The sequence below is a fragment of the Pollachius pollachius genome (assembly GCF_949987615.1).
Source record: "Pollachius pollachius genome assembly, chromosome: 17".
Lineage (NCBI taxonomy): Eukaryota > Metazoa > Chordata > Actinopteri > Gadiformes > Gadidae > Pollachius > Pollachius pollachius.
Window position 1 is genome coordinate 16,482,630 of NC_136950.1, and position 26,849 is coordinate 16,509,478.

Consider the following 26,849-nt stretch of genomic DNA (forward strand, 5'->3'; position numbering starts at 1 on the left):
TTGAAGACAATATTTTAAACGTTTCAGTTGGCGGTTTCAAGAAAATAAAAAACATTGTTTGGTGCGTTAATGTGGCCAATTCAACAAATACTGATTAGCCGTTTAAATTGTGTTTAGCAGCATGCGTGTTCCTTGGCCACTAGAGGCCGCCAATAGGTTCTGGAGAAGCTTGAGCATGAGCTGGCCCTGCTGTCTGTAGACGTCTGAAGACGTCAGGTCACCACCAACAGACTACTGGTGCACAAAGATAAATACAGGCGCGTCTCAAGTACGTTGCATCTCAAAGACATCGTTTCACTTCAGCAGCCTCTTAACTACAATAAAAGGCTGATTTGCTCAGAAATAATAATAATATGTCTGCCGTAATAGTAAGTGTGGCATTTGTAGTCAGAAAAGTCATCATAAAACATCACAAAACCGTTTAAGTTACATGGACACACTTTCGTTAACAACCGTGTAATTCTTTTTGTCTGTCATCATTGTTTTGTTCGTATTTTTGTTCCTTGTGGCAAAGTCGAACACACAAATCATAACACAGCTATACATCCATGTGCAATCTGACGAGGAGGGCGGTGACTGAATCCTAGATGACCTCTGACAGGAGCACACCAGAAGGTTAACCAGGACCACAATGACCTGACAGGAGCACACCACAAGGTTAACCAGGACCACCGCGCTGTTGTTGTTTCACTTGCACAAGAAACAGCCCATTTTCATTAAGTAATAAGTAAATATGGTTTACTGCCAAAACGATTCGCTCTTTGAATTGACTCAATATAAAAGGAGACAAGTTTTGCGGTCAAAAGCAAACATGAACTTGACCTTGAAATTTAACCAATTGGAGGAATGGGGAGGCGACAGTGATTTCACTTATTGCTCGGTTGAGGAGAGCAGGCAAAAAAAGAAATAGTGATTAAAAATAAACTTGCAATAGTCAAAATATTTTGAACGTTGTTAGAATCCTAGAACGACTTCTCCAAGTCAACCTTCATTCATAATCATTAAGGTGCAGTTACATTTGAAAAATCTTTCTATGGGATGAATTAAATGGAAAGTGTCCATGTAGATTAAAATACGTTATATTAGGGCTTAGTATAACGACATGTTCACACATGATCATAATAACCACGTGTACCATGATGTTAATCAAACAGGTGGAGGTTGACACTCCATTTTGATGTCTGTGTAAAACAGGGATAAGGTAATGGCTGCCACGCGTGTAACTCAAATTTGTTAGAATGACCGTGATAGAAAATTAGTTCAGAATGACCGTGATGGTCGTTCAGAACTATGATAAGACCGAGTTCTCCCTCTTTTGTCCGCGTCCTGACTTTTAGCATTTGAACGAGGAAACACAGCTATAATAACCGTTAAATATTTTTCCCAAAGATGGCTATACATAACTTTGCCGCAACCCTGCAAGTCGCTTTGCACAGTGGCTGCTTCTGGACGTAGCACTAGATTAGTGGGCATAGCACAAGGTAACCTGGGTGTAGCACTAGATCACCTGGGCGTAGCGCTACATCAGCGGGTGTAGCACTAGATCACCTGGGCGTAGCGCTACATTAGCGGGTGTAGCACTAGATCACCTGGGCGTAGCACTACATTAGCGGGTGTAGCACTAGATCACCTGGGCGTAGCACTACATTAGCGGGTGTAGCACTAGATCACCTGGGCGTAGCACTAGATCACCGGGGTGTAGCACAAGATCACCTGGGTGTAGCACTAGATTAGCGGGCGTGGCAATAGATCACCTGGGCGTAGCACTAGATCACATGGGTGTAGCAATAGGTTAGTGGGCGTAGCACTAGGTTACCTGGGTGTAGCAGTAGATTAGCAGGTGTAGCACTAGATTACCTGGGCGTAGCACTAGGTTAGCTGGGCGTAGCAGTAGATTCTGGCCATGCATCAAAAAGGCAATTAGAGAAAGCATCGAATACATTGCTGAACAAATATGAGGATTAACCTTGTTGGGTTTTCCAGCGCCGATACCATACAACTACAGTCTAGTCCGTCTACACATGTGTCGGTATACATAAACACGTCTACAGTAAGAGCTCAGTTGAGCTCAGACTCCCAATGACTAGCAGATTACACCTCGTCTCTGACTCTGCCGACACAGAGGGGGGTACTTTAGGAAGCAATGATATTCTAGGCACAAGGGGACACCGTTTGACTTCAGAGCGTCTCCACCGACCAACACGACATCATCCATACACTGCAACGCCATAAAAAGGTTCTCCACTCAACTTAACTTTGTCCTTCCCTTACACTTCCTAGACTTGCAACGCTTTCTTCTTTGACCAAACACAGACTCTTTTGAAACACAAAGACGTTCTGTCTCGTTATTGTGATGCTAGGACGTACGGGGACTGAACTGGTAGAAGATCGTTGATGGGTAAATAACATCCGTCGCTGTTGCATCGTTTTAAATGAGGCTGTGACCAAAGACTCATTCAGAAGCTAGTTTTGTCATTTTTCATTTTACTGTTCCCTCTTGTCAGATTCTGCTTCTCTCCTCCTCTCTCTCTCGTCTGCCTTGAGTTCAAAGTCCTGTGCGTGATTCAGGAGATATTAAGTGCGTTAACGTCGAAGGAACAGCCGTAGTATTGTACAGGAACACAACATGAAGAAACACCTCCTCTCAAACAGAAACATGTTAAGAAAAAGGAAACCAGATTAACAAAGAGAAGACAGAAACAAGATCCTAGCATCAGCGTTAAGGTATTATTCACTCAAACACATCATCACGAACACAGAACATCGCCCTAAAGGTCACACAGCCTAACTTGCTAACTGGATTTTACTCATGTTTTTGTTGTTTTGTTTGTAGCGTGTAGCTCAGCTCTCCTCTAGGGAGAACGACGGACTCAGAGGGAATGGATTCAAACGGAGCGGTGAAACACAAAGCACACAGGCAGCTTGTAGACAGGGGTCACCGGTTACTGGGGTCACATCACCCTCCCAAGATTAAAGGTCAAGGAGAGGCTATGGTTATATGATGTCGACCCAGGCCGCTCAGAGGGAGAGACAGGGAGAGAGCCTAGGGGAGTTGTCCTCTGCATGTGGGCGGTCAGAGAGGCAGCGTAGCGATCAGCATGATGGTTTGCGTCAGAGCACAGGTAACATGCAGACCACCACCACTGACTACAGGAGGAGACCTTCTACGGTGCTCTGGCGGCTGACGCATCGCCGCCAGCCCCAAAGTCAAGCCTATAAAGTCAGGACAAAGTAAGTTGGTGATTATGGGTACCACAGGACAGGACAGAAGGAGGCAGATCTGCTGAAGTTAAACCGAAAGCGCTTGAAGATGATGATGAAGACGATGGAGATTATGTGATGAGGGCACACACGGGAACACGGAGAAGGAGGTCGGCTGCTCAGGCCGACGGATCGACTTTAACGCGGAGCAGTAGAGCTGGGGCATTAATACGGGGGTGGCATCAATATGACTGAACATCACCAGGGTAACGGGACATGAAAGCTAAAACAAGGGAGGGTTTGGATCCAGCTCCATCACACGGACCCCTCCGGTCTGAGGAGTAGGGGGGGGCCTAGCGGCCGCATCGAGGCAGTGTGTAGCGAGGAAGTCACTGGGGGCTGCGGCGTTGGGCAGAAGGGAGACGAGGGGGTGGGTTGATGATCGTAGCTGATCGGGGAACAGCCGGGGCAGTATGAATGAGGCTGAGGGGGAGGAGAAGGAGATCAGGGCGTGGCCGTTGCCCCGGGGGGAGCAGGAGATCAGGGCGTGGCCGTCGGCCCGGGGGGGCGGAGCAGGTGTTCAGGGCGTGGCCGCGCCGTGGTCCTTGAGCAAGTCCAGCGGTTTCTGGCCAAGGTTGAGCGTGAGAGACTCAATCTGCAGCAGAAGGGTTGAAGAGAAGAGGAAGAGAGAGAGAGAGACAGAGACAGAGAGAGAGATAGAGACAGACAGACAGAGAGAGAGAGAGAGAGAGAGACAGAGAGAGAGAGAGAGAGAGACAGAGACAGACAGACAGACAGACAGAGAGAGAGAGAGAGAGAGAGAGAGAGAGAGAGAGAGAGAGAGAGAGAGAGAGAGAGACAGAGACAGAGAGAGAGAGAGAGAGAGAGAGAGACATAGACAGAGAGAGAGAGAGAGAGACATAGACAGAGAGAGAGAGAGACAGAGAGAGAGAGAGAGAGAGAGAGAGAGACAGAGACAGGCAGAAGGAAGACAGGAAACGTGGTAATTGAAAAAGCAGTGAGGAAGATGAGGAGGAGGGGGCGTGGCGTGGTGGAGGTGACATGGGGCAGAGGGACAGCAGAGTTAGATGCCTGTAAGATAAGAAGTCAAGACGGCAGGATGGTCAGCTGTCTGGGGGGACGCGCTAACACAAACTATGGTAACATTAATATTATATACTGAACTGGAGGGGACGGGCTCACACAGCAGGGCCTCAAACTACAAACTACATAATTACAATATAGTAACATAAATAATAATATATACTGAACTGAAGACCATGAAACAAACTGATCTGAACCGTTACACCCCTACCAGCTAAAACAGAACCACATTCATGGGGGGGTTATATTTATAGCATTGTGTCAGTCCTCATATTTATTGAAACCTATCAGCGGAGTCTGAGTTAGTCAATCCGCTGCAGGCAACATGAGACGATACATTACAACCACCTCTTTCTGGACACATGTAGACAGACTACATGAACACCCCCAGCGTCAGCTATTCCTTCGTTCATTACTTTGTTCATCATTCAATTGCTCATTAACATGCTAGCATAGTAGCGTGCTAACATACTTACGTATCAGTAGCATACTAGCACACTAGAATACTAGCAAGAAACCTCGGCTTAATGTTTTCTATCTATGTTTTCACGACCATAATCTGATGGATAAGTAAATTCATTAAACTTTGAACTGAAATATAATCTATGCTGTCGGGCACTGTGGAGCCCCCCAGTGTTCAGGTGTGATACTGCAGCCTGTTTCCTGTTGCATTGCGGTCAACAGCAGTAGGATAGGTCTCTCTCTACAACAACTCTGGTGCAGGGGGATGCATGTAGTGAACGCCAGGAGATTGACTATATATATACGCACACCTTATTTTCAGCACCAACTACCGCTGCAGAAGAATAATAAAAAGTCACAATAAATGTGTCGATTCATGCATATGGTCTGACACGTCTACACTATAGGTTGGGTCTTTTAAAAGAATAAATAAATAAAGGAAGACGGCGGGAAACCCCGCAGTCGGCTCAGATTCTCTGAGTCGACTGCGGGGTTTCCCGACTGATGTTTCCCGACCGTCGAATCATCGACTTTCAGGGGACAGCCCTAACACACACACACACACACACACACACACACACACACACACACACACACACACACACACACACACACACACACACACACACACACACACACTTACTGGTTTCGGGGATGAGCGTGTCCAGGACCGGGGCATCACAGAGGCCCTCGGCCCCACAGGCCCCCCCTTCCTTCAGCCCGTTCTCCTGGGCGGCGGCGGCGCCAGCAGCCGGGGGGGCCTCTGGGGGCCCCTGCTCAGCGGACACAGAGGGGGCCTCCCCGCTGCCCTCCTCCGCCGGCTCCTGGCTCCCGTCTCCCTGGAAACACAAACCCGACTCACAGAGATCAGAGACCGCTGGAGGAGCAGGGGGTCCTCAGATGATGGGAACATTACGGAAACATTACACGAGGCATCCAGGTGGCCCCTGTAATAAACAGGGGCCCTCAGATGACAGGGGGGTTCAGGGGCCCTCAGATAACAGGGGGGTTCATTCACATTCATGGTCCTCAATTCAGACTCAATACGGTTTACTAAATTACTTAACCATTACATTAAGGATCCAGGTGGCCCCTAAAATAAACACAATGTTTATTGCTACCATGTTTGACCTTAGATTGACTGTTTTTCTAATTAAACGAGTTGACGAGTGGTTCCCGAAACATCTGGTTAACCATCGGTAAGATTAATCCACAAACTACCCTGATTGGTGCATCAGTCATAGATTTGCTGACCTCTGCAAACTCCCAGATGCGTATGAACCAACTCCCAGATGTGTCTGGGAGTTGGTTCCTTTTTCAACCCAAATGTAACCTGGGACTCGACACACAAAGTATTCATATAAAAATGAGGCATCAATAACAAAATACAGATATGGGTCCACCGTGTGGGGGTGTGGGGGGTTCTCACCTTCCCTGGGGCGCCCAGCAGGTTGTCCATGGAGCCCACCTTGGACTGAGCCTTGTCCTTGAAGTTCACTTTGTGAGACTCGATCTTCACCACGCCACCGCCTGAAGGGTTATATGATGTTCAGGACAACGCTCAACAGCTAGCGAGCAGCTAGAGAACAGCTAGTGTGCGAGCAGCTAGAGAACAGCTAGTGTGTGGGCAGCTAATGAGCAGCTAGTGAGCAGCTAGTGTGTTAGAAAGCAGCTATTGCGTGAGCAGCTAGTAAGCAGCTTGAGAACAGCTAGTGAGAGAGCCGCTAGTGTGTGAGGGCGTGTCAGAGGGGGGTGTCAGAGGGCGTGTCAGAGGGGGCCCTACCTGGCTTGTGCTTGATGTTGTCCTTGGAGCCACACTTGGACGTCACCTTACTCAGGTCCACCTTCTTGCTGAGGATCTGAACCTGAGAGGGAAACACACCGCAGGAGGAGCATGCTTATCTCCTCTTTACTGAAGCTACATCATGCTGACTGAGGTAGCATTCCCTGTGGAGCAGAGTGGAACTGGGAAAAGATCCCAACCATGAAACCTATTGCAGAGAACAGACAGGAACGTAAACCCTCGTTAGGCTAACATGACACAGTGGATGTGTGAAGCACCGTTCGTGGCTTGGTTTGTGCCATTAATCCCGCCTTTCTCTCTGATCATCACCCAAACCCTTGAGGCTGACGTTCCTGTGGGCCTCCTTCTAGGAGGACGGGGGGGGGGGGGGTCTTCAACAAGCCTCCGACGTCGGAAAACTCAGACGTTGGAGGGGTGGAGATACTTACGTTCCCGCCCCCAGGGACGTGCTTGAGGTTCTCCTTGGAGCCCAAGCGAGACGTGATGTGGCTGAAGTCGGGCTTTCTGAAGTCTAGGGGAACCTAGACGCATACGGTGACCACCACAGAGGGGGAGGGGGAGGGGGGAGGGAGGGGAGAAGGAGGGGGGGAGGGGGAGAGAGGGAGGGAGGGGGGGGGGGAGGGAGGGGGGGAGAGGGAGGGGAGAAGGAGGGAGATGATGCAAGTGATCGAGGGATAGGAAAATGGAGGACGGAGGAAAATGAGGAGAAAGGAGACAGAAAGCAAAGGAGAGGACAGGAGGGAAGAAGGAGGGTTAGTGAGGGAAGGACAGCAGAAGAAAGAGAAAATACTCTGGAGCTAAAGGAACTAAGGGTTATAGGGATGTTCACGATTAGTCGTGCATTACTATCTTGCCAGAAATGTACCGATAAGAATGACACCCCTATTTTTCTAATATAATTAATTAACGTAAATCAATGTGTAGTTGCCTAAAATATTTTAACTCAATCAATGTAAGTATTTAATCTTATCATGTTTATAAATCTCAGCAGCGATCTTCACTTCAGTAACATTAAAGTGCGGCCTTTCAGGTCAAATGGTCACTACAGGACCCTCTAGGTTACGGAAGCGTTATTCCTCTGAAATGTGCATTGATGAGGGTACAGAGAGCTACTGGGTTAGTAGGGTGCTACTGGGTTAGTAGGGTGCTACTGGGTTAGTAGGGTGCTACGGGTTCTTAGGGTGCTACTGGGTTAGTAGGGTGCTACTTGGCGAGTAGGGTGCTACTTGGCGAGTAGGGTGCTACTGGGTTAGTAGGGTGCTACTTGGTTAGTAGCCTGCTACATATTCAGCTGGGCATAGTTCCCTTTTACAAAGGGTAAAAGGATAAACCAGAGAAGAGTCTCAGGGTTTAAGACAGCGTACTACAGCTTTCCCAAGCAGCAGAGACGCTGGTCATGTTGAGGGAAGGTATGTGACGTTGGCTTCAGGTGGTGTGGTAGATGGTGTAAGATAAGGATTAAGGAGATGCTTGCAGCAGCTGGGATATTTGAGATAAAGAAATAGATTTCTATCTCAAAGCCGCTTTACAAAGTGGAAAACTAAGAGGCTGAAAGCAGAAGTGAAAAACACAAATATACATATTAATATGGAAACACACACACACAGATGTATAGATAGGTGAAGCGCCTGTTAGGAGGGGGGAGGGGAGAAGGGGATTGGTCGGATTGAGGGCCAATGGGAAAGGTTCTGAGGCCGGTTCCGAATGTGGAGCGAGCTGGGACTCCCTCAGAGGGGTTTGGACAGGAGGTCTGGATTCAGGGATGATTCTGAACAGAAGGAGCGGTTTGTAGCGGTCCTGAGTTTGGTTTGGGATGAGGAGCCGGTCGCAGGTGGCTGATCTGAGGGAGCGGGGACTGGGGGAGCTGCAGGTCCCTGAGGGAGGTGGAGGCCTCGTGGTGGACAGTCTTGAAGGTGAGCCGGGGTATTCTGCAGTCAACACAATGTGAGCCAATCGGGAGCCAGAGAAGGGATCCAGTAGGGGATGGAGAGGAGGGTGAGGGTGTTTCCATGGTTGCCACGAGGAACGCCACCAGGAGGATTTGTGTTGTGCTGCTCTGTTCGAGAAGTTTGGCCGTCATCTCGCCTCACAAATCAGACTGTAGCTCAGTATCTGTCGGCCCATTCCACCGAGAGGAGACATGTCTCTATTGGTTTAACGTTACTTTGGGATTTTGTACAATCACCTGCACTGATGAAACACTGAATGGCCCTGTTCGCTGTGGGAAGATGAAGGATTATGTCATCTTCATCGTTCATAACATCGTTCATAACGTTGGAAGCAGCAGGGGCATTTGGGATGTATTCCTCTGCACACTTGTTGGAGGTTTCAGAAACACAACAGATGTGTTTGCATGAGAGAGCAAGAGAGAGAGAGAGAGAGAGAGAGAGAGAGAGAGAGAGAGAGAGAGAGAGAGAGAGAGAGAGAGAGAGAGCGGGACCGAGAGACAACTCACCTTAGCGGGGTCTTTGGCGGCTGCAGCCTTGCTCTGAGCGGTCGACGACACCTGGGGAGAGAAGCCCACCTGGGTCAACAATACAACAACAACAACAACGGGGGTGTCACCCAAAGCGAACCACTTCACTTCTCATGGTGACCATCATGGTGAACTCTAAATTCAAGAATTGTGAGCTACTGGATACCTGAATTTCCCTCAAAGGATGAATAAGATACCATCTATCTATCTATCTGAAGTTCTTTATTTGAATGACATTTGAGCCAAGCACCAAGCGACCAATCAGAGGCCTCCTCAGGGGTCAGCTGGGCGTCGGCCTACCTTCACTCCTGTGGGCGGGACCTTCGTCTTCTCTACGGCGCCCACCTTGGAGCGGACGGTCTTGGGGTCCGGACTGGGCGCGGCCCCGGGGCGGGAGGCGCCGGTCCTGGCGGTGGAGGTGGTGGTGGTGGTGGAGGAGGAGGGTGGAGTGGGGCGAGGGCCCCGGGACACAAGGGACTTCCTCTCTGTGATGCTGGCGCTGGCCGCTTTGGGGGCCGCGGTGCGGGCGGCGCCGCCGGTGGTCCGGGGCTTCAGGGGGTCCGCTGCAAAGGGACACGCGTGTGTGCTTAAGTGTTAAGGGGCGGCGTGGGGCTCAGGAGGCGGAGCGGGTCGGCTGGTGACCGGAAGGTTGCTGGTTCGATCCCCGGCTCCTCCTAGAGTGTCGAGGTGTCCCCTGAGCGAGACGCCTCACCCTGACTGCTCCTGACGAGCTGGCCGTCGCCCTGCGTGGCTTACAGCGCCGTCGGTGTGTGGATGTGTGGGCGAATGTTAGGCGCTAGGGTTAGCGCTTTGAGCGGCCACTGGTTCGTCAAGCACGGTATAAATGCAGTCCATTCACCATTTACTCATCTTTTACTGTACGGATCTGTTGTTGATGTTCTCCGTACTGAAGCGCCACTAGACTCAAGGGGCTCCTGACCGACCCACACATGCTGTTATCGCAGTCAATGAGACTCAAAGACTCAAGACTTACTTGTGCAGAGTTCACCTAGACTCTGCATAGCCACCCCCTCCTACCCCCTCCTATACACTTATAGTATGTTGTACGTCCTTTCACTTAAAGATAGCGCTCAGCAGCAGCAATCTCAGCAGCGATCTTCACTTCAGTAACCTTAAAGTGCGGCCTTTCAGGTCAAATGGTCACTACAGGACCCTCTAGGTTCCGGAAGCGTTATTCCTCTGAAATGTGCATTGATGATGGTACAGAGAGCTACTGGGTTAGTAGGGTGCTACTGGGTTAGTAGGGTGCTAAAGTATGTTGTACGTCGTTTCACTTAAAGATAGTACTCAGCAGCAGCAATCTCAGCAGTGATCTTCACTTCAGTAACATTTCACTTAAAGATAGTACTCAGCCTCGTGTAGCATCTTATCCTAGCTATCTTTGTTGTATACTGGGAATGGGTTAACCTAGTGATTGTTAGTGCTTGGCCCTTGGTTCTAGTAGCATCCCTACTGTACCGACAGCAATAAATTGTTGTTTCTCCTTCCGACAAATGTACTTTTTTTGTTTGTGAGTCGCTTTGGACAAAAGCGTCTGCTAAACGCCCCGAATGTAAATGCACTTAAAGACCCCCCATGCTGTATTCTCCGCATGGCGTCCATCACCCACATTCACCCCCCCCTCCCCCACCTGGTCTGGGGTGGGACGCTGCCTCTGAGCCGCAGGAGACCAGAGGGAGGGGGTGTCAGCAGGTTGGATGAACACGGCCCACGTGACTGGGGGGGTTAGGGTCCTAATCCACAAACTGCTGTGCTCTAGCTTTTCGCTTCCCCTTTCAATAACAAAGCTCCCTTTCCGCCCCCCAGTCCGGCCCCGTCCTGGTGTTTGTGTGTCCGACGTGTCACCCCCCCAGCTCAGCCTCACTGACAGCTCTGCTAGCGCAAAACCGTCCCTGGTCTCCAGCCTCTGACCATGGGGGGCTCTACTTTACGCATAGGAGTATTAGAGGTGTACAGCTCAATTAGGTCTTGATTGATTAAAATCAAGCCTGAATCAGCCTGAATCCGCCTGAATCAGCCTGAATCAGCCTGAAATAGCCTGAATTAGCCTGAATGACACCGAAATAGCCTTCCCCTCACAGTGCAGCATGTATCCAAGCTGTTGCTGTACAAAAACCTGCAGAAACAGGTTATAGCTGATAGTGCGAGTGTGTGTTGTAAGAGGGAGATCTATTGGCCGTGTACCTGAGGTCTTCAAAGGGCCCGGCTTCCTGTCCTCTGCCAGCTTACTGTCCGGCTTAGAGGCTGCAAATAACCCGGAGAGCGGCAGCCTCATCATAACCAGTACAAACATCATAACCAGTACCAACATGATAACAATGGAATCAGGTCCATAAGTACGCTGGTACTGGGGTTGGGATTTGGGTTGCACAGAGGGGGAGCAGAGAAGGACGATTTTGAAGAGAAACAACCCTCAAACAAAGGACCTCTGCTCCCCTTGACGAACAACACTTACATACTAATACACCTTACATACACCACCTTTAATTAATGACCTTAACAACACCACCTTTAATTAACGACCTTTGCTACACACCTTTAATTAGCTACCTTACATACACCACCTTTAATTAATGACCTTAACTACATCACCTTTAATTACTGACCTTTGCTACACTACTTTTAATTAGTTACCTTACGTACACTACCTTTAATTAATGACCTTATCTACATCACCTTTAATTACTGACCTTTGCTACACTACCTTTAATTAGTTACCTTACGTACATCACCTTTAATTAATGACCTTACATACACCACCTTTAACTATTGACCTTACCTACACTAGCTTGGATTAATTACCCAACCTTCACCTTTAATAAAAAATATACATAAAAAAAGATGAAATGCACAAAATAATTGCGCGCGTGTGTGTGTGTGTAGCATGTTGTGTCTTTCCTACCCAGGGGCTTCTTGGCGGCCGCGCTGAGCACGGGGCGGGGGGCCGCCGTCATGCGCGCCGCGCCGGTGGTCCTGTTAGCCGCCGCGGTAGCGGTCCTGCTAGCCGCCGCGGTAGCGGTCTTGCTAGCCGCCGCCGCGGTGCCGTTCCTGTTGGGGGCGGGGCCAGCTGGGGGTCGAGCGGCCGGTGAGGTGGTGACCTTTGACCCGAGGGCACGCCTCTCTGTTGTTGTTGTTGTGGTGGTTGTTGTCTACAAGGACAAGGAAACAAACACCAGAGGTCAATGAAAGACATTAGGGATGAACACAAACATATAAATCAATAAATATATCAATAAATATTGATCTTGGAGGAGATCCAAGCACAACATTGTTCAATCAATGCATCACAGGAGCAAAAAAAATTGATACAAAAATTCTCCAAGAATCCCAGTGGATCTCTTCCTGAAAATTAGGTAACTAAAGGGTTCCTCCGATCACTAAAGGGTTCCTCCGATCACTAAAGGGTTCCTCCCATCACTATAGGGTTCCTCCGACCTCTAAAGGGTTCCTCCGACCTCTAAAGGGTTCCTCCCACCACTAAAGGGTTCCTCCCACCTCTAAAGGGTTCATCCGATCACTTAAGGGTTCCTCTGACCACTAAGGGTTCCTCAGACCACTAAGGGTTCCACTAAGGGTTCCTCCGACCGGCTCCCAGTCTAGAGAGCTCAGGAGGACGACATGAGGGGGCGGGGATGGGTGTGTGGTCGAGACCCAGGAGGTGAATGCACTGAGGTGAACAGGACTGGGCCGTGTGTGTCGGCTTCTCCTCGTCTCTTGGCGGTGGGCTCTGCAGGTCACGCTCCACACACAGCCGAGCCCCCTCACTAGAGACCCCGACTCACCCCCTCGCTAGAGACCCCGACTCACCCCCTCACTAGACCCCGACTCACCCCCTCACTAGACTCCGACTCACCCCCTCACTAGACCCCGACTCACCCCCTCACTAGACCCCGACTCACCCCCTCACTAGAGACCCCGACTCACCCCCTCGCTAGACCCCGACTCACCCCCTCGCTAGAGACCCCGACTCACCCCCTCACTAGACCCCGACTCACCCCCTCACTAGACTCCGACTCACCCCCTCACTAGAGACCCCGACTCACCCCCTCACTAGACCCCGACTCACCCCCTCACTAGAGACCCCGACTCACCCCCTCACTAGACCCCGACTCACCCCCTCACTAGACCCCGACTCACCCCCTCGCTAGACTCCGACTCACCCCCTCACTAGACCCCGACTCACCCCCTCGCTAGACTCCGACTCACCCCCTCACTAGACTCCGACTCACCCCCTCGCTAGACTCCGACTCACCCCCTCACTAGACTCCGACTCACCCCCTCACTAGACCCCGACTCACCCCCTCACTAGACCCCGACTCACCCCCTCACTAGAGACCCCGACTCACCCCCTCACTAGACCCCGACTCACCCCCTCACTAGACTCCGACTCACCCCCTCACTAGACCCCGACTCACCCCCTCACTAGAGACCCCGACTCACCCCCTCACTAGAGACCCCGACTCACCCCCTCACTAGACCCCGACTCACCCCCTCACTAGAGACCCCGACTCACCCCCCTCACTAGACCCCGACTCACCCCCTCGCTGGAGACCTCGACTCACCCCCCACCCCGGGGCTTTGCGTTAAGGTTAAAAAATACCCGTTTATTTTGAGGGTTGCCCGCGCCGTGGTGCAGTACAACAGGCCGCCACCGGAGGGCATTGTAATGTCACTGACTTGAGGCTGGAGACAGAGCTCTGGTAACCATTAAGAACGGGGCAGGGAGCGGCCGGCTGGTGAGTAAATGCTTAAACTACTGCCCTATTAACATTAAACTAAACCTCATCAAGAGAGAACCAGGGTGACTCCTGAGATTTAGCATTGTGTAGCGTCTTATCCTTCCTCTGTTGTATACAGGGAATGGGTTAACCTAGGGATTGTTGTTGCTTTACACTTGGTTCTATGAACATCCTTACTGTACCGACAGCGATATATTGTTGTTTTGTCTATCTTCTGACAAATGTACTCATTGTAAATCGCTCTGGATCAGTGTCTAAATGCTAAATGCCCTGAATGTAAATGTAAGTAGCTGTAGCTCTTGCCCTACCCTCCTGGGAGGGCGGGGCTTCCTGGGAGGGCGGGGCTTCCTGGGAGGGCGGGGCCTTACCTTTGGCCGGACGTCCCGCGGGGCGGGGCCGGTGCTAGTTACTGAGGAGGAGGGCCGGCTGGGTGCCAGGCCGGGGGCCCTCTTGGGGCCCCCCGCGGTGGGGGCGGTGGCCGGCCTGGCGCCGAGGGTCTTTTTGGCGAGTGGGGCTGAGATGGAGGTGGAGTTGTTGAAGGTGGTGGTGGTGCTGAGGGAAGAGGCGGGGCGCCTGGTGGGGGGGGCGGCCGCTGAGACTGGCCGGGCTTTGGTAGCGGGGAGGGGTTTGGTTGCCGTGGCAGCAGGCTGAGGGTGTACCGTGGGATGGGGGGAGGAGGGATGGAGGAGATGAGAAAAGAGGAGGAGGAGGAGGAGGAGATAGAGGAGGAGATAGAGGAGGTAGAGGAGGAGAACGAAGATTTAGTAGAGGAGGAGGAGGAGGAGGAGGAGGAGGAGGAGGAGGAGGTGGTAGAGATAGGAGGAAGAGATAGAGGAGGAGGAGGAGGAGGAGGAGGAGGAGGAGGAGGTAGAGATAGAGGAAGAGCAAAGAGAAATAAGAGATAAAAGAAAACAAAATGGGGGAAAAAAAACATTAAATGGAAATGGTCAAATGGCGCAAGCAGCCGTGATCATAAAATCATACAAACACAAAATAATGACACGGGTATCGTGAAATGAGTAGCTAAGCAACGGGGCAGGGATGCGTTTCAGGCTAATTCATCACCCCTATGAAGGTAAAGAGTGGCGTGGAATAGGGCAAACCCTTCAAGGGGGGTGGGAGGGATGTGACCAAACACCTACCTTAGTGGTTAAGAAGATTCTAAATCAAGGTGTGAGTCTGTAGATGGCATACATGTTTATATACGTGTATGTATGTTTATAGGTGTGCATATGTGTATATATGGGCCTCTGATGAAACTGTAGACGATACCACCCTCTTTAGACAACATGTCGATGCTAAATAATGTGTTCATAATGTTCCCTTTCCGTAATGGACTAGTGTTGATACTGCAGCCCGATCCTGACTCCAAGCTTGGGGAGTATCTGAGGTACTGAGGAGGACCAGAGACCAGCAGCACCTACCTTGGCCTTCTTCTCGGGGCTAGAAGGTTCCTTCAGGCTCCCCGTGGGGGGTCTGGCTGAGGGCTTCTTGGACACGGCGTCCGCTTTGCCGGCCTTCTCCTTGTTCTCCTCCTTCTTCACCTCCTTCTTCTCTGCCGCCTTCTTCACCTCCTCCTTGGCTTTGTCTTTAGTTTCCCCCGCTGCGGCGGCCGGCTTCTCTTCCTGCTGGCGTTCCGGTTCTGCCCCATCATGTCGTCCCTCCGTCAGCTCGTCTTCCTCCGCCTTCACCGCCTTCTCCACCACGGAGACGGCGGGCTCCTCCACCTTAGTGTCCTCCACCGAGGTCACTGCCACCTTGGAATCCTCCACCTTAGTGTCCTCCACCGAGGTCACTGCCACCTTGGAATCCTCCACCTTAGTGTCCTCCACCGAGGTCACTTCCACCTTGGACTTCTCCACCTTAGTGTCCTCCACCGAGGTCACTGCCACCTTGGCCTCCTCCACCTTAGTGTCCTCCACCGAGGTCACTGCCACCTTGGCCTCCTCCACCTTAGTGTCCTCCACCGAGGTCACTGCCACCTTGGCCTCCTCCACCTTAGTGTCCTCCACCGAGGTCACTGCCACCTTGGAATCCTCCACCTTAGTGTCCTCCACCTGGTTATCCTCCGTGCTCTTGTCGCTGTGCTTCTCGGGCGTGGCCGAGCCGGCGTCCCGCAGGACGGTGGTTGGCTGTTTCTCCGGGCTGGGCGGGGCTTTGGAGACCTCCGTTCCTTTGGCGTCTCCCGTTTCCGGTTTCTCCGGCACCTCCGTCACCACGACCGCCTTCGCCTTCTCCCCGGGCGTGGTCGGCTCCAGGACGACCGTCTCCTGGTCCCCATGCGCACCGCTCACGTGTATCGTCTTCTCCACCTTCTCCTCCGACCCTTTGGCCGTCGTGTCCGCCGGCGGAGGCGTGTCCGGTGTCTTCTCCAGCCGGTCCCCCATCTTCTCGGTGACCTTCCCCGCCTGTTTCTCCTTCTCTGTCTCCCTCTCCATCTCTTTCTCCTCTGCAGTTGCTGCCTTGCTGTGTTTCTCCTGCTCCTCCTCTCTGGCGGCCAGCTCCACCCTCACGCTCCTCCGGTCAGCTTCGTCCAGCTGGACGTACTCGTCCAGCCGCTCCATGCCGTCGTCCATCTTGTCCTCCATGCTGTCCTCCATCTTGTCTTCCTTTGTGTCTGACTTCACTGGTGTCTGAGAGTCTGTGGGGGACAGAGACCGAGGCGGTGTGGTTATAGAGACAAACGGTGAGAGACATTTTCTACCACTACTCTAACTATAACCTAGCAACCACATGTACCGCAACCTTTGACCTCGCAAACAATGGATCGTTGGAACACAATAAGGAAAATGATGATGGAACAAAAACAACCAATCAGCCGACAGCCACTCATCCCCGACGTTCCGACGATCAATGGAAACAGCAGCGAGAGGCGAGGACGGGCATGAAGTATATAGTGGACGTGTGATGGGCAGCATCCATCACGGTCTCAGGGGTCGTCTTCAGCGTCTTGTACGCTGGATATTAAACATGCTTTTAATGTTTCTGCAGACAAAAGCTCTAAATATAATTGTGCTGTGTTTATGGTGATGATAAAGAACAACGATGATCCTGGAGATGAATTTAGAGAGAGAGAGAGAGAGAGAGAGAGACAGAGAGAGAGTGAGAGACAGAGAGTGAGAGTGAGAGACAGAGACAGAGAGAGAGACAGAGAGAGAGAGACAGAGAGAGAGACGGAGAGAGAGAGCGATAGAGAGAGAGAGCAATAGAGACAGAGTGAGAGAGAGAGACAGAGAGAGAAAGAGAGACAGCGGAGAAAGCCAGACAGAGAGAAAAGTGCGAGGGAAAAGGAGAGCATTCAACAGCCTCTGGCCTGATGTTCTTTGCACAGGGCAGACAGAAGATAACAGAAAGAAGAGAAGGAGAGATTGAGAACAAAGAGAGTTAAGGAGAATACCAATGATAAACAACTGAAGAATACTACTGTGACTGTTGACACTATGCCCAGAGGCACAGTGCGAACATGAACACGAACCACACACACACACACACACACACACACACACACACACACACACACACACACACACACACACACACACACACACACACACACACGTAGCAGATATAATCCCTGTTTTTCAATGCTATGTCTCTCTCTCTCTTCTCTGTCTCCTCCTAACACCTTAACGGAGACCTTGTCTGCAGGCTGTCGAAGTCTACTGGACACAAATCAAGAAATAACCATGTCCTTCACACACACACATGCACACACACAAGCCCCCCTCAGACAGCGAGAGAAAGGATCTCAAAATGAGCTGAACACATCCGCCGGCTTACAGCACGATCCTCTCACCACATACGCGGCCACACCCGTTCACCTCAGCAGCAGCTTACCTTGGTAAAGGTATTTCCTCCCTTTAAGATTTGGTGGAGGATCAACATCAGTGACCTTTGATCCACAAATACATTTACAAAGAAATATGACCTGTCCCTGGTGCGACAGAATCAGAGCCCTGCCCTACGCGCCATGCACACGACTGAAGAGGAAACTGACCAGCCGTCTAATAAAAGCCCAAACACGGGAGTGCTCACAGGAGTGAACACGGGAGTGAACAAGGGAGTGAACAAGGGTCTGAACCCGGGCTGCTTCGACAACGGCGCGGGCCAATGAATGAGCAGCACCTACCCTCTAGTGCGCTGACGGAGGGGCCAGTACCGGGGGGGCCGGCATCGACCCTGGACTCAAAGAACCCCTCTGTGTCCCCTCCCACTTTAACTCTGGGGTCCGGGCCGCTGGCTTCTGCGTCGAGCCCCGTGACGGTGCCCTCAGTGAGGTCGTCCCCGTGTCCGGGCCGGGGCGGGCCAGAGTCCGGGTCGCCCGCCGGCGCGTCCTTGACGTGGGCCAGACCGGACCCGCTCTCTTGGGGGGTCCCGCGCCCCCCGGGGCTGAGCGGCACGGCCAGCGAGACGCCGTCCTGAACCGCTCCTTCTAGCCGGGGGAACCGGTTCTCCGGGCCGCCCCCTGGCGCCGACAGGGAGTGGGCGGGGCCCGGGTCCGCGGGCTGCCTCAGGTCGGCCTGTGCGGCGCCGGCGGCCGACAGGGTCTGGGGGGGCGCCGGGTCCTCCGACACAGTGAGCGAGCGCTTCATGGCCGGGCTGTGGGAGGAGCGCCGCAGGCCGCCTCCTGCAGAAGGGGCGGAGACCTCCTGCCCCGGCCCCGCCCCCCCGGGGTAGTGGTCGGGCGGGTCCGGGCCGGACGGCACCGGCAGGTGGGAACACTCGGACATGGCGCGCCGCATCGCCTTCCTCTGCTGACACAGACGCAGCTCCGCCTGCTGCTCCTCCTCCTCCTCCTCTTCATCCTCTTCATCGCTCCTGTCCAGCGAGAACCCCTCGGCCCCCCGCCGGGCATCAGGGGTCCCCTCTGCTCCGCCTCCCCCCTCCTCCTCCTCCATGTAGTTATCATTGATGACTCCTGCTATTCCGTCGGCGGGCGTCTCCCGCGGTGCCGACTCCTCCCCCCAGCTGTCGCTCCGCGCCGTGGTGGGGGAGACCCCCCCCGCGGGACAGGTCCCGGTCAGGGGGGAGGCCGGGTCCACGCGGGTCGGCCCGGGACCCGGGGGGGGGGAGACGCCCAGCCTCAAGCCCGGGGCGGGAGACGGGGTGAGGCGCCCCAGGGGGGAGACGGCAGACAGGGAGGGCGAGGACGATGGGGGGCTGTCAGGGCTCTCCCCCGCGCTGCCCAGGGAGGCTCCGTGGACGCCCCCCCCCCGCCGTCAGTGGCAGCCCGGGGCCCTTCGTCTCCGCGCCGGCCCCGGGGGGCTCGAAGAGGCAGAGCTTGTCTTCGTCGGTGAGCGGGGTCATCGGGGTGGGCGGGGTGGGCGTGGGCGCCCCCCCGCCACCTGGCAGCGGAGACCGGGGGAGGCTGGCCTCCCCGCCGGCTTGGTGCTGCCAGTCCCAGCCCTGGGGCCCCCCCCCAGGGGCCAGGGCGAGCTCGCTGTACTCGGAGAACAGGGATCCCGGCGGCTGGTCCGAGAGAGAAGACATGGCACCTCTCTCTCCTCTTTCCTCCCTTCAGGCCGTGTCTGCTCCCTGTGTCTGGACCGTGTCTGCTCCTCGCTCTCCTCTCCCTTTGTGTTCTCCTCCTCCTCCTTCTCCTCCTCCTCCTCCTCCTCCTCGGTTCAGGCGCCCAGGTGTGTGAGGCGGTGTGCACGCGGGGCGGTGGAGTGCGCGTGTGTCTGAGTCTGAGCGCGTCTCTCCGTCTGCATCTCTCCGGAGCCACAGAGAAACACTGAGCCGACTGGATGTGTGGCTCTCGCTCTCCTCCCTCCCTCTCTCTCTCTCTCTCTCTCTCTCTGTCTGTACCCACTTTCTCTTTCTCTCTCTCTCTCCCCTCTGACTAAACACTGGTCAGGTCACGTGACTGTGTCGGAGTACGATTGGCTGCTGAGGTTCACAGGCCCCGCCCACTGTAGTGGAGTGAGTAAGCCCCCTGCCACAGCCCCCTGTATTCCTCACATTCCGTCTGGCACAGAAACACAGACGGCTGCACGCATGGATCAACACACACACACACACACACACACACACACACACACACACACACACACACACACACACACACACACACACACAGTACATATACAGTATAGCCGTACAGATACATTAGAGCAGTAATGATGGAAGGATCATTTAATGATTTGTAGTGAGGGGGAAAAGCTCCAGTGAACACAATTAATACAAATCAGGAGAAAGCAGAGGGCAGAGATTAGACAGCAAATAGAGCAGAGAGCAGAGACCGGGTAGAGCAGAGAGGAGAGAGCAGAGAGGAGAGAACGGGTAGAGCAGAGAGGAGAGAGCAGAGAGGAGAGAGCGAGTAGAGCAGAGAGGAGAGAGTGGATAGAGCAGAGCGGATAGAGCAGAGAGGAGAGAGCAGAGAGGAGAGAGCAGATAGAGCAGAGAGGAGAGAGCGGGTAGAGCAGAGAGGAGAGAGCAGAGAGGAGAGAGCGGATAGAGCAGAGAGGAGAGAGCGGGTAGAGCAGAGAGGAGAGAGCAGATAGAGCAGAAAGGAGAGAGCGGGTCGAGCAGAGAGGAGAGAGCAGAGAGGAGAGAGCAGATAGCCGGCTGCTCTCCTGCAGTTCCACAACCAGACGAGGCTGTGAACCCAGGACTCGTGGTGGACAGTCCCGGCCCCTTTCAGCGCACCACGCCCGCTCAGCGCTCTATAGAGAACAGATGAAAAGCGGCTGGCTCCGCAGTCTGAAGAGACCACTCACAGCAACAAGGACCGTCTTTGAACAGATGATGAGGAATACGTTGAGGAAACGATTTGTCAGAGGATGCGCTGTTCTATAAATATGCCTCAATCGCCACCGGCTTCCTTTCTTAATCAATTCATCACTCTAGTGAGCTTTAAAATAAACAGTGTCTGGTGCGTTTGTGCCCAGAGACAGCGTTCAACAATGAGCCTCTTCATGCCTGTTCTGCCTCCCAGCACACTGCCCTCCCTGCTCGCAGCATCAGCACCGCCTCCTTACTCATCCTAGTGGAGCGACTGGCCTCCCATCCGATCTCTCGTATCGTTAACAAACACCTCCCAGACTGCAGAAGGAGATAGTGATAGTGACAGAAGTTAATGGTAAAAATAGGTGTTTCTAACACTTGTTTGTGTGTGCCCCTGTGTGTGTGAGTAAAGGTGTTTCTGACACTTATTACACGCAGTGTCTGTGTTCGAACAAGCACATGCAGAGGGTAACTGTATGTGAGTGTGCATGCGTGCAGAAGGCTGTATGATTGTGTTATGTTTGCAGTGTGTGTGTGTGCGTTGGTGAGTGTGTGTGTGGTGTGTTTGTGGATGAGCACGAGTATGGGGTCTGTATGAGACTGTGTGTGTGTGAGCTTGTGGTGTGTGTCTGTGTATAGTATGTGTGTGTGAGTTTGTGGTGCGTGTCTGTGTCTCTTTGTGTGGTGTGTGTGTGTGTGTGTCTGAGATGATCAGCAGGAGGTCAAGGGGATGCAAGTCAGATGAGGGGCCAGGCCTTCAGTACTGAGACCCTGTTGCCCTGTCAGCCTGCATCTCATCACACACACACACACACACACACACACACACACGCACACGCACACGCACGGCGGCCTGTGGTGGTTCGGCCCAGTGGTCCTCAGACTGCTGTTTTCAGCCCCCGTCCCCCCCCCTCATCTGGAGAATAAGGAGCCTGCCTCCCACATGGGCCGTGAGGTCATCTGAACGGACAACGAACGCCGCCCACAACGACCCAGACCACACTCACGGAAGACCACCCCGATAACAAGCATCTGATCTGAGCCTTACAGTGGACGGCGGGAGAGGAAGGGAGAGAGAGAGGGAGAGGGAGAGGGGGAGACAAGGAGAGAGAGAGGAAGGGTGAGAGGGAGAGGGATAGGGAGGAAGAGAGGAAGGGAGAAAGGGAGCGGGAGAGAGAGAGGGAGGGAGAGGGAGAGAGGGAGACAGGAAGAGAGAGAGGGGAAGGGTGACAGGGAGAGGGAGAGGAAGGGAGAGAGGAAGGGAGAGAGAGAGGGAGACAGGGAGAGAGAGAGGGGAAGGGTGAGAGGGAGAGGGAGAGGAAGGGAGAGAGGGAGGGAGAGAGAGAGGGAGACAGGGAGAGAGAGAGAGGAAGGGAGAGGAAGAGAGGGAGGAAGAGAGAGGGAAAGGAAGGGAGAGAGGGAGGCGAGGACGGGGAGACAGGCCTTCCTTCAGTTTCCGGTCCTCCTCCTCCATGGTAGCACAGACCATCCCCCCCTCAGTGGTCTGCAGCCTGTCACAAACGCTCCATCACAAAGGGCTTTTCCCCGTCCGCAGAGAGTCTGCCATCACGTCAGGGTGACGGACGCCATGACTCAGCTGAACAGAGCAGCAGGATTTACAGACAGACATGAAGAAGTACAGACGGACAGATAGACAGATTAACAGCAGCTTAAAATGTGCTGTAGGGCCCATTTAATATTTGGGTGTAATTTGTTCGAAATGGCCGAGCCGTCTGTCTGCTATTAGAGAGTGTGATGTGCTTTGAGAACATGGGCATCTCATTCCTGATTGGTTCAGATAATTCATCAGGCCTGTCAATCACAGGAGGGTGAAATGCAACCCTTCACAATTAAAGAGAAATTGGTTTTTTGGTTTCAAAATGGTCTCTCTCTCGCTGATTTCTGCTCTCTTTTTTTACAACTCTGGGTTCATATGTACAGCCCCTTTATGGAGCACACACACACACACACACACACACACACACACACACACACACACAGCATAACTGGCTGAGAAAAACAAATGCACAGTCAAGTTGGCCTTACTCCACTAGAAGAACACACACACGTATCTGAAAGAAGAAATGCAGAAGCGTGCACACACACACATCTTTGTGTGCGCATTACACAAATCCAAAGCTTGATCAAGGCAGCGTACCTAGTTGTCACTACAGGCTGGGCTGAGAAAAAAACCAACAGGAGCTCATCGTTTACGACTGACCGGAAACCATCAACCGCTGACCATCAACCGCTGACCATCAACCGCTGACCATCAACCGCTGACCATCAACCGCTGACCATCAACCGCTGACCATCAACCGCTGACCATCAACCGCTGACCAACAACCGCTGACCATCAAACACTGACCATCAACCGCTGACCATCAACCGCTGACCATCAACTACTGACCATCAACCGCTGACAATCAACCACTGACCATCAACCGCTGACCATCAACCGCTGACCATCAACCGCTGACCATCAATCACTGACCCCGAGGGCCAAGGAGAATGCATCGTGTGATACTGCTGCTAGTCAGCCGTTCCTCTCAGCCTGAAGCCTGAACACAGACCCTATAGTCCTCCATAGGAGGAGGGGGGGGGTAACTAAACACACAGACGTCTATTTATAGATATTCCCCCCTCCGTGGCAGACCCTCACCAGAAGTCTCCGTACCAGCGACTGCCTACGGTTTCCTTGGAAACTGTGTCTCGCACCATCATGTATTCCTCCGGTCCCGTCCCTAATGGCTGTGAGGCGGGGCTGGAGGGGGGGGCTGATTGGGTGGGGTAGGCCAGAGGACTCTCCTCCCCCTGCTTAAGGTAGCTACCCCCCCGCGGTGAGGCTCCTCCTCCTTCAGAGGGGCGTGGCCTGTTATCAGTGAAGCGGTGGTTTGACTAGCGTGCCGTCGTGCAATCCCTGAAACTGTGCGTCGGCAAGCCGTGAACATGATCCATCACTCTGCGTGAGTGCACAACTTGTCCTTTGTGTTTGACAGAATAAACTGTGCGCCATCCCTAATATTGGGTTTCAAAAACCAATATCAAATTATCCAATGTTCCTACATTTGTTGCTGTGCCCATGGCAACATTAACGGATGTCCTGTCTCCATGGCAACCCCCACAAACCCCAAGTGGCCCATGGGGCTGATCCATTGACCGGGGGGGTGAAGCACACCTCTTCGATAATAGTTTCAAGGCACCGCAAAATATATATATCTTTTATGAATGCATGACTCATTTCTCTGATTGAAATAATACTACGCAGCAAAATTACTGCCTGGAACCAAACAGAGAGACTTAGCAGGGCATTCATGAAAGAGACTCATAAACCCATCTGCACTTGGTTCTATGTTCAGAGTTCATCGAGACTCTGCATTACCTCCCCACTTACCTCCCCCACACCCCCCTTACGCACTAATTGCATGATGTATGTCCTGGCACTTAAAAATAGTACTTAGCATCTCGTAGCACATTATGCTAGCTATCTTTGTTGTACACGGGAAATAGGTTATCCTAGCGATTGTAAGTGCTTGGCACTTGGTTCTATGAACATCCTTACTGTACCGACAACGATATGTTGTTTCTCTTTCTTCGGACAAATGTACAATAAGTACATTTATAAGTTGCTTTGGATAAAAGCGTCTGCTGAATGCCCTAAATGTGAATATAAGTGTTAATGTACCCCAAAGAGCCAATGTGTGTAACATGTGACTGGTGGACCCAGGTGTCCCTGTGTGCGATAATAACTGATGTCCTGCTCTCTCCTACAGAGCAGGTTGTGTTCAGACCAACGCAGACATAATGTCAGCCAGTAAGTGCTAAGTGGTTCAGCACTTTACAGGACACCCTGCTGCCTACAAACTGTCTGCTTAATGGTCCGTCCGACGGCTGACTGGGAGTCCGTCCGCCCATCCCAGTCCCTAGATGACTGTATGCAGGTGAATTAATGCAGTGCTCCTTCTGTCTGTCTGTCTGTCTGGCTGGCTGGCTGGCTGGCTGGGTATCCTTTTGGTTGGATTGATATCGGCCCATCAGCGTTCACAGATGTCGGTAAATTAAAGTGTGTGAGGGTAAATCAATGTCTAGAATTGTCGAAAAGTTGTGTGAGTGTTCATCAGTTCACCTCCGATGCTCTCTGTGGAGGTGTGAGGATGTTGTCCTTCAGCTGACATCAGAACAGTCAAACTCAGTGTGGGTTATTGGTGTATCACCAGGTCAGATCCCCCCAAAACCTTTGAACCGATGAAGTACGCACGTATATCTTGACTTGATGGATGTGACCAATGGATTGAAACAAAGATAAACCTAACCCCGGGTCTGACATCTGAACTGGTATGACCTACAGCCCGATCACAGATGGAAGAACAACACTGCAAGCTGGGAGAGGAGCAGCTTCTGAAAGCAGTCAGATGTGACTCGTTAGGTGCTTTGAGTAGAAGGGTTGTATATTAAGGTGAGGAATACGATGGGGCCCTCCTGTCACCTGTCCAACACCAACATCATACATCTCTCACAAGGAGAGGCATCATCTATCCCCAGAAGGACAAAAGGACTGAGAAACGGGAATGCAACATTGAATAGGATTAGGGGATTGAGGCAAAGCCAGCCAGGCAGCATTTCCTCCCCAGATTTAGACTCCCTTCCATTCTACCCTCAACAAACGACTTCATGCTTCGACTAGAGCCAGGGGAAAGGAGACTTTGCATCGGCATGGACCCATGATGAGCATTAGGTGGCAGCCTGTCAATATTCTACATCTGATTATGGACTTTCTGGTTTTAATCGCTCTAGATATGTTGTTTACCTGTCCCTTGTCATACCACACACGCACGCACGCACGCACACACACACTATTAGCTGTATGAGGATTCTGTGTTTGTGGATACTTTTGCTCCCCGTCTTGGGAGACATCAAAACTCATTCTGCCTGTTCCTTTATCCCTGGTGTAACAGTAAGGTACAGAGTGTCCTCTCTCTCTCCTATTCTGCCTCTCCAACCCTCTCTCTCCCTCCCTCTGCTTTCCTCCCCTCTCTCTCTCCCCCTCTCTTTCTTCCCCCCCCACTCTTTCTCTCTCCCTCCCTCTCCCCCTCCTACCCCCCTCCCTCACTCTCCCCCTCCCTCCCTCCTTCTCCCTCCCCCTCTCTATCCTTCTCCCTCCCCCTCCCTCTCCTTCCCTCCCTCTCTTCTTCTCCCTCCCCCTCTTTTTCTCTCCCTCCCTCTCTCTCCCCCTCCCTCCCCCCTTTCTCCCTCTCTCTCTCTCCCCCTCCCTCTCTCCCCCACTCCCTTCTCCCTTCCTCCCTCTCTCTCCCCCTCCCTCCTTCCCCCTCCCTCTCGCCTCCCTCCCTCTCTCCCCCTCCCTCCCTGCCTCTCTCCCTCTCCCTCCCTCCCTCCCTCCCTCTTCCTCTCCCTTCCTCCCTCTCTCCCCCTCCCTCTCTCTCCCTTCCTCCCCCTCTTTTCCCCTCTCTCTCTCTCTCTCTCTCTCTCCCCCCCCTCTCTCTCTCTTTCCCTTCCTCCCTCTCTCTCCCTCTCCCTCCCTCCCTCTCTCCCTCTCTCTCCCATGAGGGCATTATTCTAAATCCTCTCCTTAAGGGGTCCAAAATGGCAGCCTTGGTGACACAAGGTCCCGCCCTGAGACTCCAGCCCAGCGTCTTATTACACAGGCCAAAGGCAGCTGGGACACACACACACACACACATACACACACACACACACACACACAAAGACACATGGACAAACACACACAGAGGCACAAAAAGACACAGACACACAAACACACACAAAGACGGAAAGATGCACACACACACCCAGGCACGTACATGCACACGCATACATACATACACACACACACACACACGCGCACAAAGACACATAGAAACACACACACACAATGACGCATGGATATGCACACACAGAGGCACAAAAAGACACACACAAAGATACACACACACACCCAGACACGTACATGCACACACACACAGGAACACACACACACCGGTCACATTATAAAGATTACCATATGATTTACCAGTACACACTCCTCTCGTGACATGTTCCTCTGCACAGTCTCTCAAATTAACATGTAAAGAGACTAAAAACAAACTCTGTATGTAAATCAGGAGCCTGCGAGTGACGCCGCCGAAGCGCTCTGAAAGCCCCCCCGCTGCTTCTCGCTCCGCGGTGGGCGGGGACATTGATCAAAGTGGCTTAATTGCCGCTTTAATTGTCAACAATCCTGCGTTTCCCTGACGGCCTGAATGGCTGTCTGCTGGATCAGCCCTCACTGCTGCTGTCTCCAGGGGGGGCCCGGCTAGGA

General features: G+C 52.7%; 1 protein-coding gene across 1 annotated transcript in view; it reads right to left on the reverse strand.

Annotated features, from left to right (window-relative positions):
• Positions 1–3,993: 3,993 nt before the first annotated feature.
• Positions 3,994–26,849, reverse strand: part of LOC307088901 (uncharacterized protein) — a 67,863-nt gene continuing 45,007 nt past the window's right edge. The window contains exons 7-16 of the mRNA XM_079754958.1: positions 15,232–16,448; positions 14,176–14,454; positions 11,971–12,217; positions 11,253–11,312; positions 9,348–9,610; positions 9,027–9,077; positions 6,551–6,632; positions 6,197–6,297; positions 5,411–5,606; positions 3,994–4,293 (exon numbers count right to left, since the gene is read on the reverse strand). Coding sequence (XP_079611084.1) covers positions 4,286–4,293; positions 5,411–5,606; positions 6,197–6,297; positions 6,551–6,632; positions 9,027–9,077; positions 9,348–9,610; positions 11,253–11,312; positions 11,971–12,217; positions 14,176–14,454; positions 15,232–16,448 — 2,504 coding nt within the window. The 3' untranslated portion in view covers positions 3,994–4,285. The remainder of the gene's footprint in view (positions 4,294–5,410; positions 5,607–6,196; positions 6,298–6,550; positions 6,633–9,026; positions 9,078–9,347; positions 9,611–11,252; positions 11,313–11,970; positions 12,218–14,175; positions 14,455–15,231; positions 16,449–26,849) is intronic.